This window comes from Nuphar pumila, chromosome 6 (assembly GCF_984573655.1).
Source record: "Nuphar pumila chromosome 6, dmNupPumi1.hap1.1, whole genome shotgun sequence".
Lineage (NCBI taxonomy): Eukaryota > Viridiplantae > Streptophyta > Magnoliopsida > Nymphaeales > Nymphaeaceae > Nuphar > Nuphar pumila.
The window spans coordinates 13,346,062-13,360,656 of record NC_143254.1 but is presented as its reverse complement, the minus strand read 5'-3'; the positions used below and the strand labels follow the sequence as shown (position 1 = coordinate 13,360,656).

The window sequence follows — 14,595 nt, the reverse complement described above, 5'->3', positions numbered from 1 at the left end:
TTGCATCTTCCTCACCCTCTCCCTCTGCCTCTTCCCTTCGTTCTACGACTTCTTCATCATCCTCCTACACGTGACCACCATCGTTGCCGCCGTATTTGGCTGCGCGTCGTCCACCAGCGCTGCCTCACACACGCGCTGGTACACCCCTTACATGGTGTCAACCGTGCTGACGGCCATATTCGAGGGGTCGGTGTCGGTACTCATCTTCACGCGGATGGGAGACTTCCTGCAGTCCCTCAAGTCGTACGTCAGAGAAGACGACATGGAGGTGATACTCAAGCTCGCGGAGGGTCTCTACGTGCTCATATTTTGCTTGGAGTGGGTGGTGATGTGCTTGGCATTCATAATGCGCTACAACACCTATGTTGTTCAACCGGCGTGTTCCGGCGTCGACGACTCTGGCAGGCTCCAGTGGCTCCCCAACAACAGCCTCCTCTTCGTCGCCACTCTCTTTGACTCCGGCAGGCTCCAGTGGCTCCCCAACAGCAGCCTCCTCTTCGTCGCCCCCTTGACGTCTCAGCTCCGGCGAAGCCACGACGGCTCCATCTGCAACTTCTCCATAGGTGGGGATCGACTCTTTGTGCGCGTCGTCAGCGGGGCTTCTGGCATCCTCAGAAGCGCCTCAAGTGGGGATGGTTTAAATCGAACGGGAGGAAAAAACAAAGGGAGAAAAAAAATTTGAACGGAGGGAGGGAAAATTTTGCGCCTCAGGTTGGAAGAAAATTAGCGACGGAATTCGTGAGGGAATTTTTCTGTCACTGATCTGTCGCTAATTAGCGACGGAAAAATTCCCTCGCTAATTCTGTCGCTAATTAGCATTTTTTGTAGTGTTTTGGCGACGAAAAAATGTTGTCGCTAATCCCTCGCTAATTAGCGACGGCTTTAGCGACAAGGATATTTCTGTCGCTAATTTTGCAAATATTTCAAACGTTAGCGACAAATAGTTTTCTCTCGCTAATCCGTCGCAAATTGGCGACGAAAAAAATTCGTCGCAAATTTCCGTCGCTAAGTAGCATTTTTCTTGTGGTGTACTATGAAAGAGATATTTGGACATGAATAAGTCCGCGCGTATTGCAATCTGCCAACAACTGATGCATATGGATAAACACTCATCTGTGCTTTATCAATTTCGTTTTGTGGACAATCATTTAGGCTCAATTTATCACCTTTTGATATGGGTGTTATACCAGAAGAACAATTCTCCATCCCATATCGCTTTAATACCTTATTTATGTAGGATCTTTGGGAGAGGCCTAGAAAGCCTTTTGCTTTGTCTCGATGAATCTCTATGCCAAGTACATAAGCAACCTCACCCATATCTTTCATATCAAAATGTGATGCAAGAAACTGTTTTGTCTCTGTAAGTAACTTTATATCGTTGGTTGCCAGCAAAATGTCATCCACATACAACATCAATATAATGAACTTACTCTCACTTTTCTTAAGGTATATACATTAATCTATAATGTTTTCTTTGAACCTGAAAGTCACAATGACTTGAAAGATTTTAATATACCACTGTCGGGAGGCTTGTTTAAGTCCATATATTGATTTGTTAAGCTTACAAACCAAACAATCATCTTCAGAGAAACCAAGAGGTTCTTCCATGTATACCTCTTCATTCAGATCCCCGTTGAGAAACGTTGTTTTCACATCTATCTGATGTAGCTCTAAGTCATAATGAGCTACGAGGGCCAAAATTATCCCCATTAACTCCTTAGTTGAGACAGAAGAAAATGTTTCATTATAGTCAATGCCCTCCATCTGGGCGAACCCTTTAGCAATCAATCTTGCCTTATGTCTCTCTATGTTATATTTGGAGTCCTTTTTTGTCTTAAAGACTCATTTACACCCTACGGGTTTTACTCCCTTAGGTAACTCGATAAGATTCCACACTTGATTCTTAGTCATAGAGTTCAACTCTTCTTTCATGACTTTTATCCAGTGCGGAGATTGTTTGCTTTCAACAGCTTCCATAAAAGTCAACATGTCATTATCTATATCTATGAAATCATCAGGCTCCTGAAGGTACACCACATAATCAGAATGTATGGCAGATTTTCTAACTCTTATGGATCTCCAAACAGGTTATTTTTCAGGATCAAATTAAACTTGTTCATCATGTTTGTGATCTTCTGCATTGTCCACAATAAGTTCACTTTGGATTTGTGCATCAATAATCGGGTGATCAACCACATCATTATTAAGAATAACAATATGGTATCTCTCAGTATTTTTCTTAACAGGTGGTGAGACTGGATCATGTATTTTCTCAAAACCAAGGTTTTGAAGTGCACTTAATCCTATTGAACCATCTTCAAGAAATGTTACCTTATCTGTTTCAACAATCTGTGGTGAATGAGATGGGCAATAAAACCTGTATCCTTTTGACCTATCTGAATAACCAATGAAATATCCACTGATTGTTCTTAGATCAAAAGCTTTAATGTGGGGGTTATACAGCTTAGCTCTTGCAGGACATCCCCATATGTGCATATAAGACAGTGATGGTTTCCTATATTTCCACAACTTATAGGGAGTTTTAAGTACAGATTTTGTAGAAACCTTATTCAAAATATGCACAACAGTCCTTAAGGTTTCACCCAATAACTTCATAGAGAGTGTTGAATAATTCAACATGGCACTAACCATTTCTTTAAGCATACGATTTCTCCTTTCAGCTACACTATTCTGTTAGGCACTACCAAGCATAGTATATTAAGACACAATGCCATCCTCTTTGAGAAATCGCACTAATGGTCCTTCTCTTTGCTCCATCTCAGTAAACCTACCATAGTATTTGTCACCTCTATCAGACCTGACTATCTTAATAACTTTATGGGTTTGTTTCTCTACTTCTTTCTTAAATTCTTTAAACATCTGAAAAACATCAGTTTTTTTATAAATCAAGTAGAGATACATATACCGTGAATAGTCGTCAATAAAGGTGACAAAATATTTTTTGCCTGTGTAACAGGGGGTAAAAGGTTCACATACATCCGTATGGACTATCTTCAATATCTCACTACTACGTTTGACACCCTCTTTACATGTGTTTGTATGCTTAGCCTTTATGCAATCAACACACGGGTCATTGTCAGTAAAATCTAGAGATTTCAAGATCCCTTCATTTACAAGTCTCTTTATTCTCTTTTTAGAGATATGACCCAACTTTCGATGCCAAAGCATGTAGGATTTATCATTAATCATGCTATGCTTATTCCCAACCAACGCGTATTCAGAAGTCAAAGAATCTTCATGTTTAATTTGTATAAACCATCATAAACTAATGCAGAACCAATTTTAATAGAATTTTTGTAAATGAATAACTTAGAATTTTTAAATTTAAAGCAATATCCAAATTTATCCAATCTTGAAAATAAATTTAAGTTTCTGTTATATGATGGAACATAAAAGACATCATTAAGATCCAAATCTATGCTTATATCTAAAGTGATCCTACAGGTCCCAACACCCTTCACATGCAAAAGCATCTTGTTTCCCGAATAGTTGCTCTTCTCATACATTGTTGGTTCCCTTCTGTTCAGGAACGATTGTAGATAGTTGAAAATATGAACAGTAGCACCAGAGTCAATCCACCAGCTGTTTTCAGAATTTTATAATAAATTACATTAATGAGAAACAAATGATAAATTACCTTTTTTTCTAACAATTTCTTGTACTTTATGCAATCTATCTTCTTGTGTCCCTTCTTCTTGCAAAAGAAGCATTTTATGGGAGCAAAGTCGAATTATTTGCCTTGAAATGTCTTATCTTCTGCTGACTTTTAGCATTTTTCTTAAATGCATTCTTCTTCGATCCTACCTTAGATCCATGAGAAGCCATATGTGCACTTTGCACCTTCTCTACTTTTAATCTTTCTTTTTCTTCAACACACTTGGACATAAGTTCATTGAATTTACATTCATCATTGTGTGTGTTGTAAGAGATTTTGAAAGGTCCATATTCCAAAGGTAAGGACCCCATAATCAAATACACTAGGAATGAGTCAGAAAGGGTCAGCTTCATGTCATTCAGCTGAGATGCTATGTTCCTCATTTCCAAAATGTGTTGGCGAATATTATCTCCTTTATAATATTTCATAGATATAAGTTTCGACATTAGGGTACTGGCTCTGGCCTAATTCGAACTGACAAATTGTGCTTCAATAGCACTCAGAAATTCTTTCACTGTCCTGCATTGTGGGATAGCACTGTGAATATTCATAGCCACTTTAGATTGCAAAAGCAATAGGCTAAGCCTATTCGAGCGCTTTCACTTCTCAAAAGCGCTCTTTTGTTCAACAGTGCTTTGATCAGTCAGGGCAGCAGGCTCATCCATTCTTAAGGTCAGATCCAGATCCACATACCCCAATATGAAATTGACAGTTTCTTTTTAATCACTAAAATTAGATTCATCAAGAAAATGTATAGAACTTGAGCTATCTAAAATCACAAAACTAGAAATTGTATGACAAAAGATATGTATCAAAAGAAAGCATATACAAGACAAACTTGATGGAAAAAGCAATAGATAAAAGGCTCTGAATTTGCTTATTTTTGGGCAAGTGTAGGGGGTCATCGGAGTCCTACTTTGGTAAGAGCTCTGATACGCGTAATCACTTCACCTACCGATCATAGTTGGTAAAACTGTGGCTCATGTGAAGCTAGACCATCAACACATGGTACCTTTGGATACACATGTGCAATGTATCTCAACACATTTGCCTCATTTTACCCTACCTAAATTTCAAACACGATAAAACTACCTTTGGGTCATTTATCATTTTATGAATCTAAGTACAACAGTAATATTGGTTAAACCTATATGATAGAATAAAAACTTGACAACACGCGTGCATTCAGTCACTTTGGTGACATGAATTCACTAAGTCATCTAGTTATCTTTGATGCCAATATTATATATTCATTTATGCATGCATAATTACAAATAAAATGCATGAACATGACAAAATAAAGCTTTTAACATGTAATTTAATGTTTATGCCCATGAACCGAAGAAAAAATATATAGTAATTCATATAATGAACCGGTGAAATAAAGGCTTGAACCGGTCATTAATTAACTGTATCGGTTATTAATCCTTATGAACCGGTGATAAAATCCTTAAACCGGTCCTAAAACTGAATGAACCGATCAAAAAACCCATTGAACCGGTCGAAAAACCCATTGAACCGGTGATTAAACCCATGAACCAATCCTAAAATTGTATGAACCAGTTATTAAAACCCATGAATTAGTTTAAAAAATGATGTGTCAAGTCTGTAACAGTCTGAACCAGACTCTACAACAATGAACCAATCTCAAATGACTGAGAATTGGTTCCAAAGAGACCCAGATCGGTCCAGAAACAATTCGAACTGGCTGAAACAGTTCAGGCATTGTTACAGTGCAGTGGATCTGATTTTGTCATGCTGTCAGATCCTGATCCATATAATTCGATTTTAACCGAATAGTGGATCCGTCACAGACAAAACTGGATCCAACTACCTGAATTCGATCCAGGGACATTTGGACTTGGGTAGCGTGATCTGCAACCCTGTATCCAGATCCAAACCCGACAGCTTTATGGGTTGGTACAGGTCCGCAGATCTGGATCTAAAGCAATGACCCAATTCAGTGAAGCATAATGGATCAGATACAGATCCGGAGTCCATATCAGGTTCCACAAAACCCGACCCGAATCCAAAAACAAAATGGGTCTGGGTCACAAGGATCTTGGATCCCTTATCTGAGAATCAGATTCGATCCAAAGAACCTTTATGGATCGGTATGGGTATGTCAGGTTCTGATCCAATTATAGACCCGATCCCGATCCGAAAATGGCATGGGTCTGGGTTTCTGAGAAAGCTGGATCCCTCACCCAAACTAGGACCCGATCCAATGAAACCTTATGGATCAGTACGGATGGGGTGGATCCGGATCCAAATATGGACCCGACCCGAAACTATAAAAACCCTTTTTACGATTAGGGTTTCAGAAACCCTGAATCCCCCTTCGATCTTTCTCTTTCTTCCTGAAAGATCGCCACCACTACCCCCTTTCGAAGCCTCATCGTCGGAAGATGTCGCCGGCGACTTCTGTTGCAGACGGAAAAGAGGGTGGATTTCACCTTGTTTTGGCTGACCACTGGAAGAAAAGCAGAGATCTCCCATGACAGGGAAACCGAAAAGGGCGACAATCAGGAGCCGACGACCACGACCGGCCGATCGATCTTCATTGCCAGTGAAGATCGATTGGCTGCCTTCTTCATGGCCGTCAGTCGACGGTGGTTTCGGAAGGCTCCTCGCAGAAGAAAGGAAAACACCCGCCGGTGATCGATAAGATTTTTGATTTGGGCGTTTTGGGAAACAACCGGCATAACGCTGGGCATTCCCGAAACTCGACAGAGAAAGCATCTGGCACATCGATGCATCTCCCTCCGCGAACCGTATAGGGTCAATTTCTTGAAGGGGGGAGACGTCGACGCCTTGTAGCCGGACAGGGACCCGACTGCCAAAAAAATGCTGCATCAGAGGGGCATAAAACATAGCACGCAGCAGGAAAGTGTGGGCCCATAACCCAATGTTGAGCCTGCGAATAAACAGAGTATGGAGGTGTACCTGAAGAAGCCATTGAGAAACGACAACGGCTAATGGTATTTTGCAGAGCATAAGAAACAGGGGAAAACTTTCTTTCCTCAGCTGAATTGTAGCCCTCCAATGAGCGCAAGCACCTTCAGCAATTAGTGAGCAGGATCCCTCTTCCCTCTCTTTATGAAAAATGCTCAGAAAAGGTAATTTCTACCTTAACCCTTTTTCTGTGTTTTTCTCGTGATCTCACTTATCGGGTTTCTCATTAACACCCATTTTATAGCCTTTAGTTAGGGAGCTGTTATCTTAACTGTTTCCACTAATCCCTTATGTTTATCGGAAAGGGACACCTCTTAAGGAGTCCTAAAATGTGAGTAACTACCACGTAAAAGGTAGGTTAAGTACTCCAACAATGGAATCACATGAAATGCAAACAAATACACCCTTATTCTAGGAAACGATTGATCCGAATTAGAGATTCAGACTAAGATACAGCTTGGGAGGTGGGGTGTACGAGTCCATAATCAACTTGACCAAGTGTGTATGTGCGTTATGAACTCGATCAAGCTCCTGGTGAATAAGATTCAGATTTGGGTTAGGATTCAGATGTGAAAGGTAACACTGAATTCAGATCTGATTAGCTAATCGGATATGTTGTATATGTAATTAGATTGGATTATCTGTCCGATTTGGTCTTCATGCTGAACCCGAACTAATCCAAGTATTAAATGGATAGTACCTACTTTATGGAACCCAACTAATTGGATTCAGATTTGTCGGGAGTTCTAATCCAAACTGGATCTGTCTCTTAGGGTTCCAATCACGAGTATAGCCACACATTTGGACCCTAAATACTTGGGTCCAACATCCCTCTCTCAGTATTTTCCGGGATCTGCCTTCAATTGATCACAGAAACACATTCCAATGGGGGTTGGTTGGAGCAAACATGCCATAAGGGAGAAAAGAAAAAATAAGCACACTATATAACACAGATTGCTCATAGTAAACTTGTTTGTAACTTTATACGTAACGTGAAAAAAGGCAGCCCGATACATTCATCACCTTCACGTGAAAATTATACACTGAAGGGAAGCGTGCCCAGTTTTCTCTTTCAACGACGACAGGAAAAACAAAAGGCAAACACAGTTTTAGATGGTTGACTTTGAGAATTAAGCCAAATATCTTCTTAGCTGCCACCAATAAAATTAAGCAGCTTTTTTCTCAAAGATCCCTCATCCTTTGCTTTATTTCCTAAAGTACGCCTGACTGTATGCAACTGGCAAGCTCAAGGCGCAAAGACCTTGACCTTGTGGTGCTCATTCTGGTCACCACATAATTATGCATACATGGCGGTGTAGATTCATGGTGAGCATTGATCCAACAGGCGGGTAGCGGAGTCAAGGAAGCCGCCCTTCTGCAGGCAGCCGATCTCTTGGGGGAGGAGCGAGCCCTTGGACTCTCCGTAGGCATTCCGACAGAGGGGCTGGGCATACCTACCTCTGGCTCCGCCGGGCGCAGGCGAGAGCTCAACGTCGGTGAGACTGATGCCAAGGCAAGACTGCGCATCGTTGCAGGCGAGGCTGATGGGCTGCACCGCGTAGGTGCCCTTGATGTTGTTGTAAGTCACACCCAAGACGGCCACCGCCCCGCCGGACGAGCTCCTCTTGCACGACCCTCCATCACAGTAGAACTGGTTGATCACGATCGGCGTGTCCACGTTCGACACGGAGATCCCCGAGAAGGTCACCCCCCTCACTGAGCCTTTACCTCCCTGCCAACCAAATATTGGAGAAAACGAGCAGTTTAGGACACGTTTAGAAGTAAGAAAAAATATCATAAGAAAAAAAAATTGCCTGTGAGAAGTTTTGATATGAGAACTTTTCCAAGTAAAAAAAATTCATTTTTTTTGTGTAATAAGTTAAAAAATTAAGGTTGAAAACTCTGCCTCAAAGTACTTTGGAGGAAGATGAAGATGGAGAAAGGCAACAGAATGGAATGAAATGCTTTGAATGTGAGACAGGAACAGGTGCAATCACATTGCACAAATGCAATGTGCCGCTGCACCTGATCACCCTCCATCTTCTGTTGAAAAGCCTATCAGAGTGGGCCCAACAGCAGATGAGTGGACTGCAGCCTCACATTGCATTTATACAATGGGATTGCACAGGATCCCAACACTTTGAAGGTGAAGGGTTGCTCTAATGCAAAAGGAAAACTTTTGATATGAAAAATTCTTCCGAGTTTTTATAAAATTTCTCTCATTTGGATTAGATATAAAAGTTGCCACTTTTTATTTTCTGCTTGCATTTTTCCTACCATTTGCTCGCTAACAAATGTGCCCTTAGAGTTCACATATTTACCAAAATGCCCTTGAGTTTTTCTAAATTGCATTCAAGAAAATTGATTCAATCGCTTGAGTTTGCAAAAGTAGGATTTGAATCGTAGTCATAATATCGAATATTTTAAAAACCTTGGGATGTTATCGCTATTTCAAAACCAATATAATCCTGAAAAAAGCAATATTCTTAAATATCACCTATTTTAAAAATATCATGCTTTATCATTATATTACAATGCAATTAACACGATATATATATATATATGCTAAATATGGCACGGTGTTAAACAAATCATTTTATTGGATTTTCTATGTTTTTTTCAAAATTCTAACCATACACATATGTTCAACATGATTGATTTACTAGAAATAAACACTTGGATCATGCATTTTGGATGAAAAAAATGGTATGGAGACTTGAAAATTTATAAAAAAAAGTAGGTAACCTATCTATGTATCAGAATCAAATGCTCAAAGAACTGATTCCTATAAAAACAAATCACATCTGTTTGGTTAGAATTTTGAAAAAACCCAAAAATCCAATTGCATGTTTCATTTAGCACCATGTCATATTTAGCACGAATATATATATATATAATTGCATGTTTCATTTAGCACCATGTCATATTTAGCACGAATATATATATATATATATATATATATATATATATATATATATATATATATATATAAGGTAAATATTGGCTACTAATGAAGGTAAGGAACTAATGAGTAGAAATTACTCTTAAAAAAAATCAATTTTTTGTAGATCAAATGTTACAGATGTGATATACATGGTTTGTTTAGTAGGAAACTTGTTTTGAATCATGTAATTATGACAAATAATTAGGTTTTTAAAGGGGTCTAAAAATCACCGGCCCACAATGTACCAAAAATTCATAACTCAAAAGATCATGTTTTTAAAGGGGTCTAAAAATCAGAAAAGAATGATCTAAGGCATGATCCTTAGCAAACAAATCATGTTGAATACATCTATGTGGTTAGATTGAGTCGATACAACTTGAACCTATGATTTGTAGCTCATTAGTTCCTTACCTTCATTAGTTGCAGATATTTTCTCATATATATATATATATATATATAAGTTTTCTTGTATTTTTATATACTTTCTTATATATTCTAAAAATTTAAATAAGCTAATATCTTCTTGAGAAAAACAATTTTTTTAATTTATCACATGATTTTCCTTTGTCCACAAAGTCCTCGTAATGAGAATTGTGACTATATATGTTTTGAATATGGATATATAATAACTAGATAGTTAAGAAGTTTTGTTCACAAAATCTGTTCATGGGCCAACCTTTTACCCCCTAAATTCAAAAATGAGCTTCACTCTTCTCAAATTTCAGATATGGGCATTTCTTGAAAACTATCAAAGAACCTTAGGTCAACATCCATCATCTTCCAAGGTGAGATCCTTTTTTGTTGAAATTGAAAAATACTCTTCCATCCTCGTAATAAAGAAAATGGCAAATAATTTGAGATGTTGATTATTAATGTCATTATATATTGTAACTTGATTATGATTCAACTTGAGTCAATAGGCAATAATAAATGGAGGCGCTCGTTTGGCAGTTTTTAGGAAAGTAGAGGTCCATATTAGAAAATTCAGAAACGTGTGGCCTATTTTTGAAAATTAGGTCAAAAGATTGACCCCTAAATGAAATTTTTTCTTGATATCAATGTCAAAAGCATTCCTAACAACCACGAAATGGAACTCGGGATCTATGAATTAAATGATATGGATGCCACTATTAACTCCTTATTAAATTTACAATAACGTCCCCTTCAATGGAAATTTTTTCTCTTCTAATCCAAAGCAACACCCTTAAATGGAGTAAAGTTTTGGGCAACTAAGAATCGGCGACAGGAGAGAACATATCATAGAGATGCATACATTATGGTGGGTATGTGAAATTTAAAAAAAAAATGATAAGATTAGAAATTAATATGTCAGAAGAGGATTAGAAATATTGTCAATAAAAGAGAGAATATTAATATATGATTGGAGATATTGTGCAAAAAATCTATCACAATTCCAATAAAAAAAGGTGAAATAATAGTCAGAAACTGAAGACTTGTGAGAAAGAAAAAGACGCTTGAAGACTTCAAAATATCACAAAAGTCATATGAAGGTCTATGGGAGAACAAAAGGGTGTAGTTTTCGAAAGAAATAGGACCTCATGTAATTACCATAAGGCTTGATAACATATATGGTGCAATGCAATCCTTAAACTGTATAAACTAGAACTTTTGAGGGGGTTTTCTACTTTTTTCGAAAATCTGACCTTACAGTGTTTTACATGCATGATTCATATGAATCAGCTCTTGAATAATCCGTTCTAACATATGCAGGGTTTGAAAATCAATGATTTAAACTTCTCATAAATTTTCAATTTTCAGAATATTACGTTTTACATCTAGAAAATATCATTCAAGACTCAATTATTAGTAAATGAACCAATGCTGAGAACATCTATGAAATTAAATTTGTAAAAAAGAAAAAAGAAAAAAACGAATGACATTGAAAGATTTGATAGTTTTAAAATGGGAATTTTAAATTAATACCTGCCATGTTTTGATCCGGACTCCTGTCATGGTATCGTGGAAGGTTGTGTCTTGAACTGTTACATTGCTCACACATGCTACGGTGCCTCCACTTCCAAGGGAACCTATGCTGTTCACACCAATTCCAAATTAAGATACTCAGTGCCTACACCACCATTAAGAACTTTAACACGAACTCAGCTGAACTAGCCAGGCTCCACTCGGAGTCAAGTGTCGTGACTCAACTGAGGGGCTTGGTCGGATATGGCTCGACCAACTAGGTCTGCCTTCCATACCTTATGCCGTGTCCAGGGCCACAGCTGATGCGTTCGATTTGGATGCCGGAGCACCCGGTCTGTATCGATATACAATCATCACCTGCACAAGATTACCAGTAATTAAGTTCGTTTAAATGGTGCAGGTTAAACAGACAACCTTCAGACAGACGATACTAGCTAGACATGGCTTATACCACATGCAATAGTGCTGTCCGTGATTTCTACGTCTTTGGTATTCTGGAGGTGGATCCCGTCCGTATTTGGGCTGTTATCCGGCGACGTGATCTTTATCCTCGACACGCGAATCCCGCTGGAACCGTCGAATTTCAGGTGGCACTGAGGGCTGTTAGCAATAGTAATATCTTGCACGACCACGTTATGGCTATCATAGAATCTAATGGCCTGGAATAAAGCATAGTTCATCAGTGTAAACCAAAAGTGCTACATATTATCTTCATCCATAGGCCTTCACACAAAGGCATGGCTGCAAACAAAAATTTCTATCCTGTTGATGCATAAAATATTAAAAATAGCAAGTTTTTAAAGTTTGGTAGGAAATTCAAATCAACAAGTTGATCACCAACTCTTCACTATGAGCATTAATAATGAAAGCTTTAAGCAAGAGATCACAACGAGGGTTGTGTTTTGCATCTTTATCAAAGTACAATACTGACGGTGGGTTTTGCTCTTTTTGAGCTTTTCCACCAAGCTGATCCTCGGCCATTCACAATTCCACTTCCTCTGATTGTAAAATCGGTGACCCACTTCAAATTTATCCAGTTGAGAATCGCTGTGTTTGGCCAATTACTTGTATCTGATGGGCCCAGGATAACTCCATCTATCTGCTTCAATGAAGGAAAATGTGTTCATCGGGATTCCTTGGAATTGGCATAGGAAAAACTGAGATGGAATGTAAGTAATTAACTGCTGACCTGAAGCACAAGGTTAGGCTTGCAAGGTCCTTGCAAAGTTAGTGGGCGGATGAGGAACATGAAGTCTGATGGGATTTCAATGGTGGCAGATTCTACCGAACAAGCGGCATTCCACGCTGCCAGCAGTGCCTGAAAATTTTCATTCCATTCTCTTTCAGACTACATATTATATTGCATTGAAATTCGGGTCATTCATATACGAAAATCAGTAAAGAAAACAATGGCGCCATTGTTCTGTTATGAAAATATATAGAATTCTCAATTACACGACTTATGTAACATGAATAACCTGCAGCAATACTAAGGACTAAACAACAACTAAAAACACAGATAAATTCAGAAAAGTTGAAAAAAAACAAGCAGAATGATATTTCATGCAACATTCTCATCATCTTGGACGTGAGAAAAAGCTATATCACTACAAGAAGGATGTGCTAACACCTTTGAATCATCAGTAACTCCATCGCCTGCGGCACCGAAAGATCGAATGTCGAAAGTACGACCCGAGTAAGGAGGAGAAGTAGCAGGGGAGTACTTTTTCCTGCTGGTAGCACGCCTAGCCTCTGTGGGAGCACAGAGGAAGATGAGAATCAAAATGAAGGGTGAGAAGAGAAGGAAGAGAATGGGGTTTCTTGGTGACATCTCTGCTACTACGTGCGTACTGTCCTGTTTAAAGAGAGAGAGAGAGTGCAGCTTTTAAAGGCAGCTTAGTCAGTTACCGGTAGTGTTCCTCACGTTGCTTCTCTCTACTCGCAAGAGAAAGTGGCCTGCATGTTTCGGTGCCTACATATTGGACTCCCTTTTTCTTCCTCTATTTTTCTCTGTGTTTTTATCCTGAAAGAATCGTCTACATGGAGTGTAATGTACGGGCGGCTCCCATTTTGTCTCAAACATTATTGTATTATAATATGCAGCACAAAACCCAGTCCACGATTATTTCAGAGAGAAAAAAACACGTTGTGGTTAGAGGCTAACCACTCCTTTTAAGGCTTCTCCTTGTGGGATCCCATAACGTGTGGAATCTCTTGAGTTGGACCCCACCTACCCATATCCGAAATAGGCCGGGTCCCAGCACCATCAGGTTGGATCAAGAAACATTCAGGTCCGCGGGTTGACCAAGCACAAGTCGTTCGGTGATAGCCGTAACAGTACGGATACAAACGGGTTGAAGCCCAGACCTTGATTCCATCATAGATCCGACCCACATTGTCAGGTCCAAATAATATATGTGGCCGGGTCACTTCGGATCTGGATAGAAATCGGGACAGAGGTGGGGTGTATAGCTAGCCTGAACTGTTCAATTTATACCACATAGAATCGGTATATTAGACACGTTTTCAATGGATGCAGTACTTCTCGATGTCAGGTTATTATATTAGGGCCGGGTCTGGGTTTCTACTATGATATCCAAGCTATATCAGGATCTAGAACTGGACCCACTCTTTAAAATTTAGATCCAGTGTGAAGTCAGCTTGACCCAATCCCTAGGCCCCGGGATTGAAAATAGAGTGGCCAATGGCCCAATGAGCTGAGTTCATTTATGATTAGGCCTGGAGTGGGTTCACTAAGAGAGAGCTCATGCATCGGTCTCACTTTGACCAGCGAAATAATCAGGGCGCACCCCATATACATGTATGCCTTGTCATAAATCTTAGCACTAGAAAATTTTACAAAATTTGTGTTGGAAAACGAAGAATACCACAATGTGTTAATGCATCAATAGTATCAATATATACAAATCGATATATATATATATATATATATATATATCACTACAAAAAAACAGTTGATTAGCGACGGAATTTAGCGACGGAGTTATATCGTCGCTACTTAGCGACGGATTAACGAGAGAAATGAATCTGTCGCTATATTTGGAGAATTTTACGA

At 39.1% G+C, this 14,595-nt stretch overlaps 1 protein-coding gene across 1 annotated transcript; it reads right to left on the bottom strand.

The window, feature by feature from the left end:
* Positions 1-5,137: 5,137 nt before the first annotated feature.
* On the bottom strand, positions 5,138-13,350 carry LOC149834018 (polygalacturonase At1g48100-like). Its single transcript, XM_090009260.1, has 9 exons — positions 13,150-13,350; positions 12,709-12,837; positions 12,451-12,618; positions 11,971-12,178; positions 11,795-11,876; positions 11,520-11,628; positions 7,975-8,363; positions 6,058-6,593; positions 5,138-5,220 (listed from the first exon to the last, which is right to left on the bottom strand). The coding sequence occupies exons 1-9, from the start codon at positions 13,348-13,350 to the stop codon at positions 5,138-5,140; spliced, it is 1,905 nt and encodes a 634-aa protein (XP_089865386.1).
* Between the last annotated feature and the right edge of the window lie 1,245 nt (positions 13,351-14,595).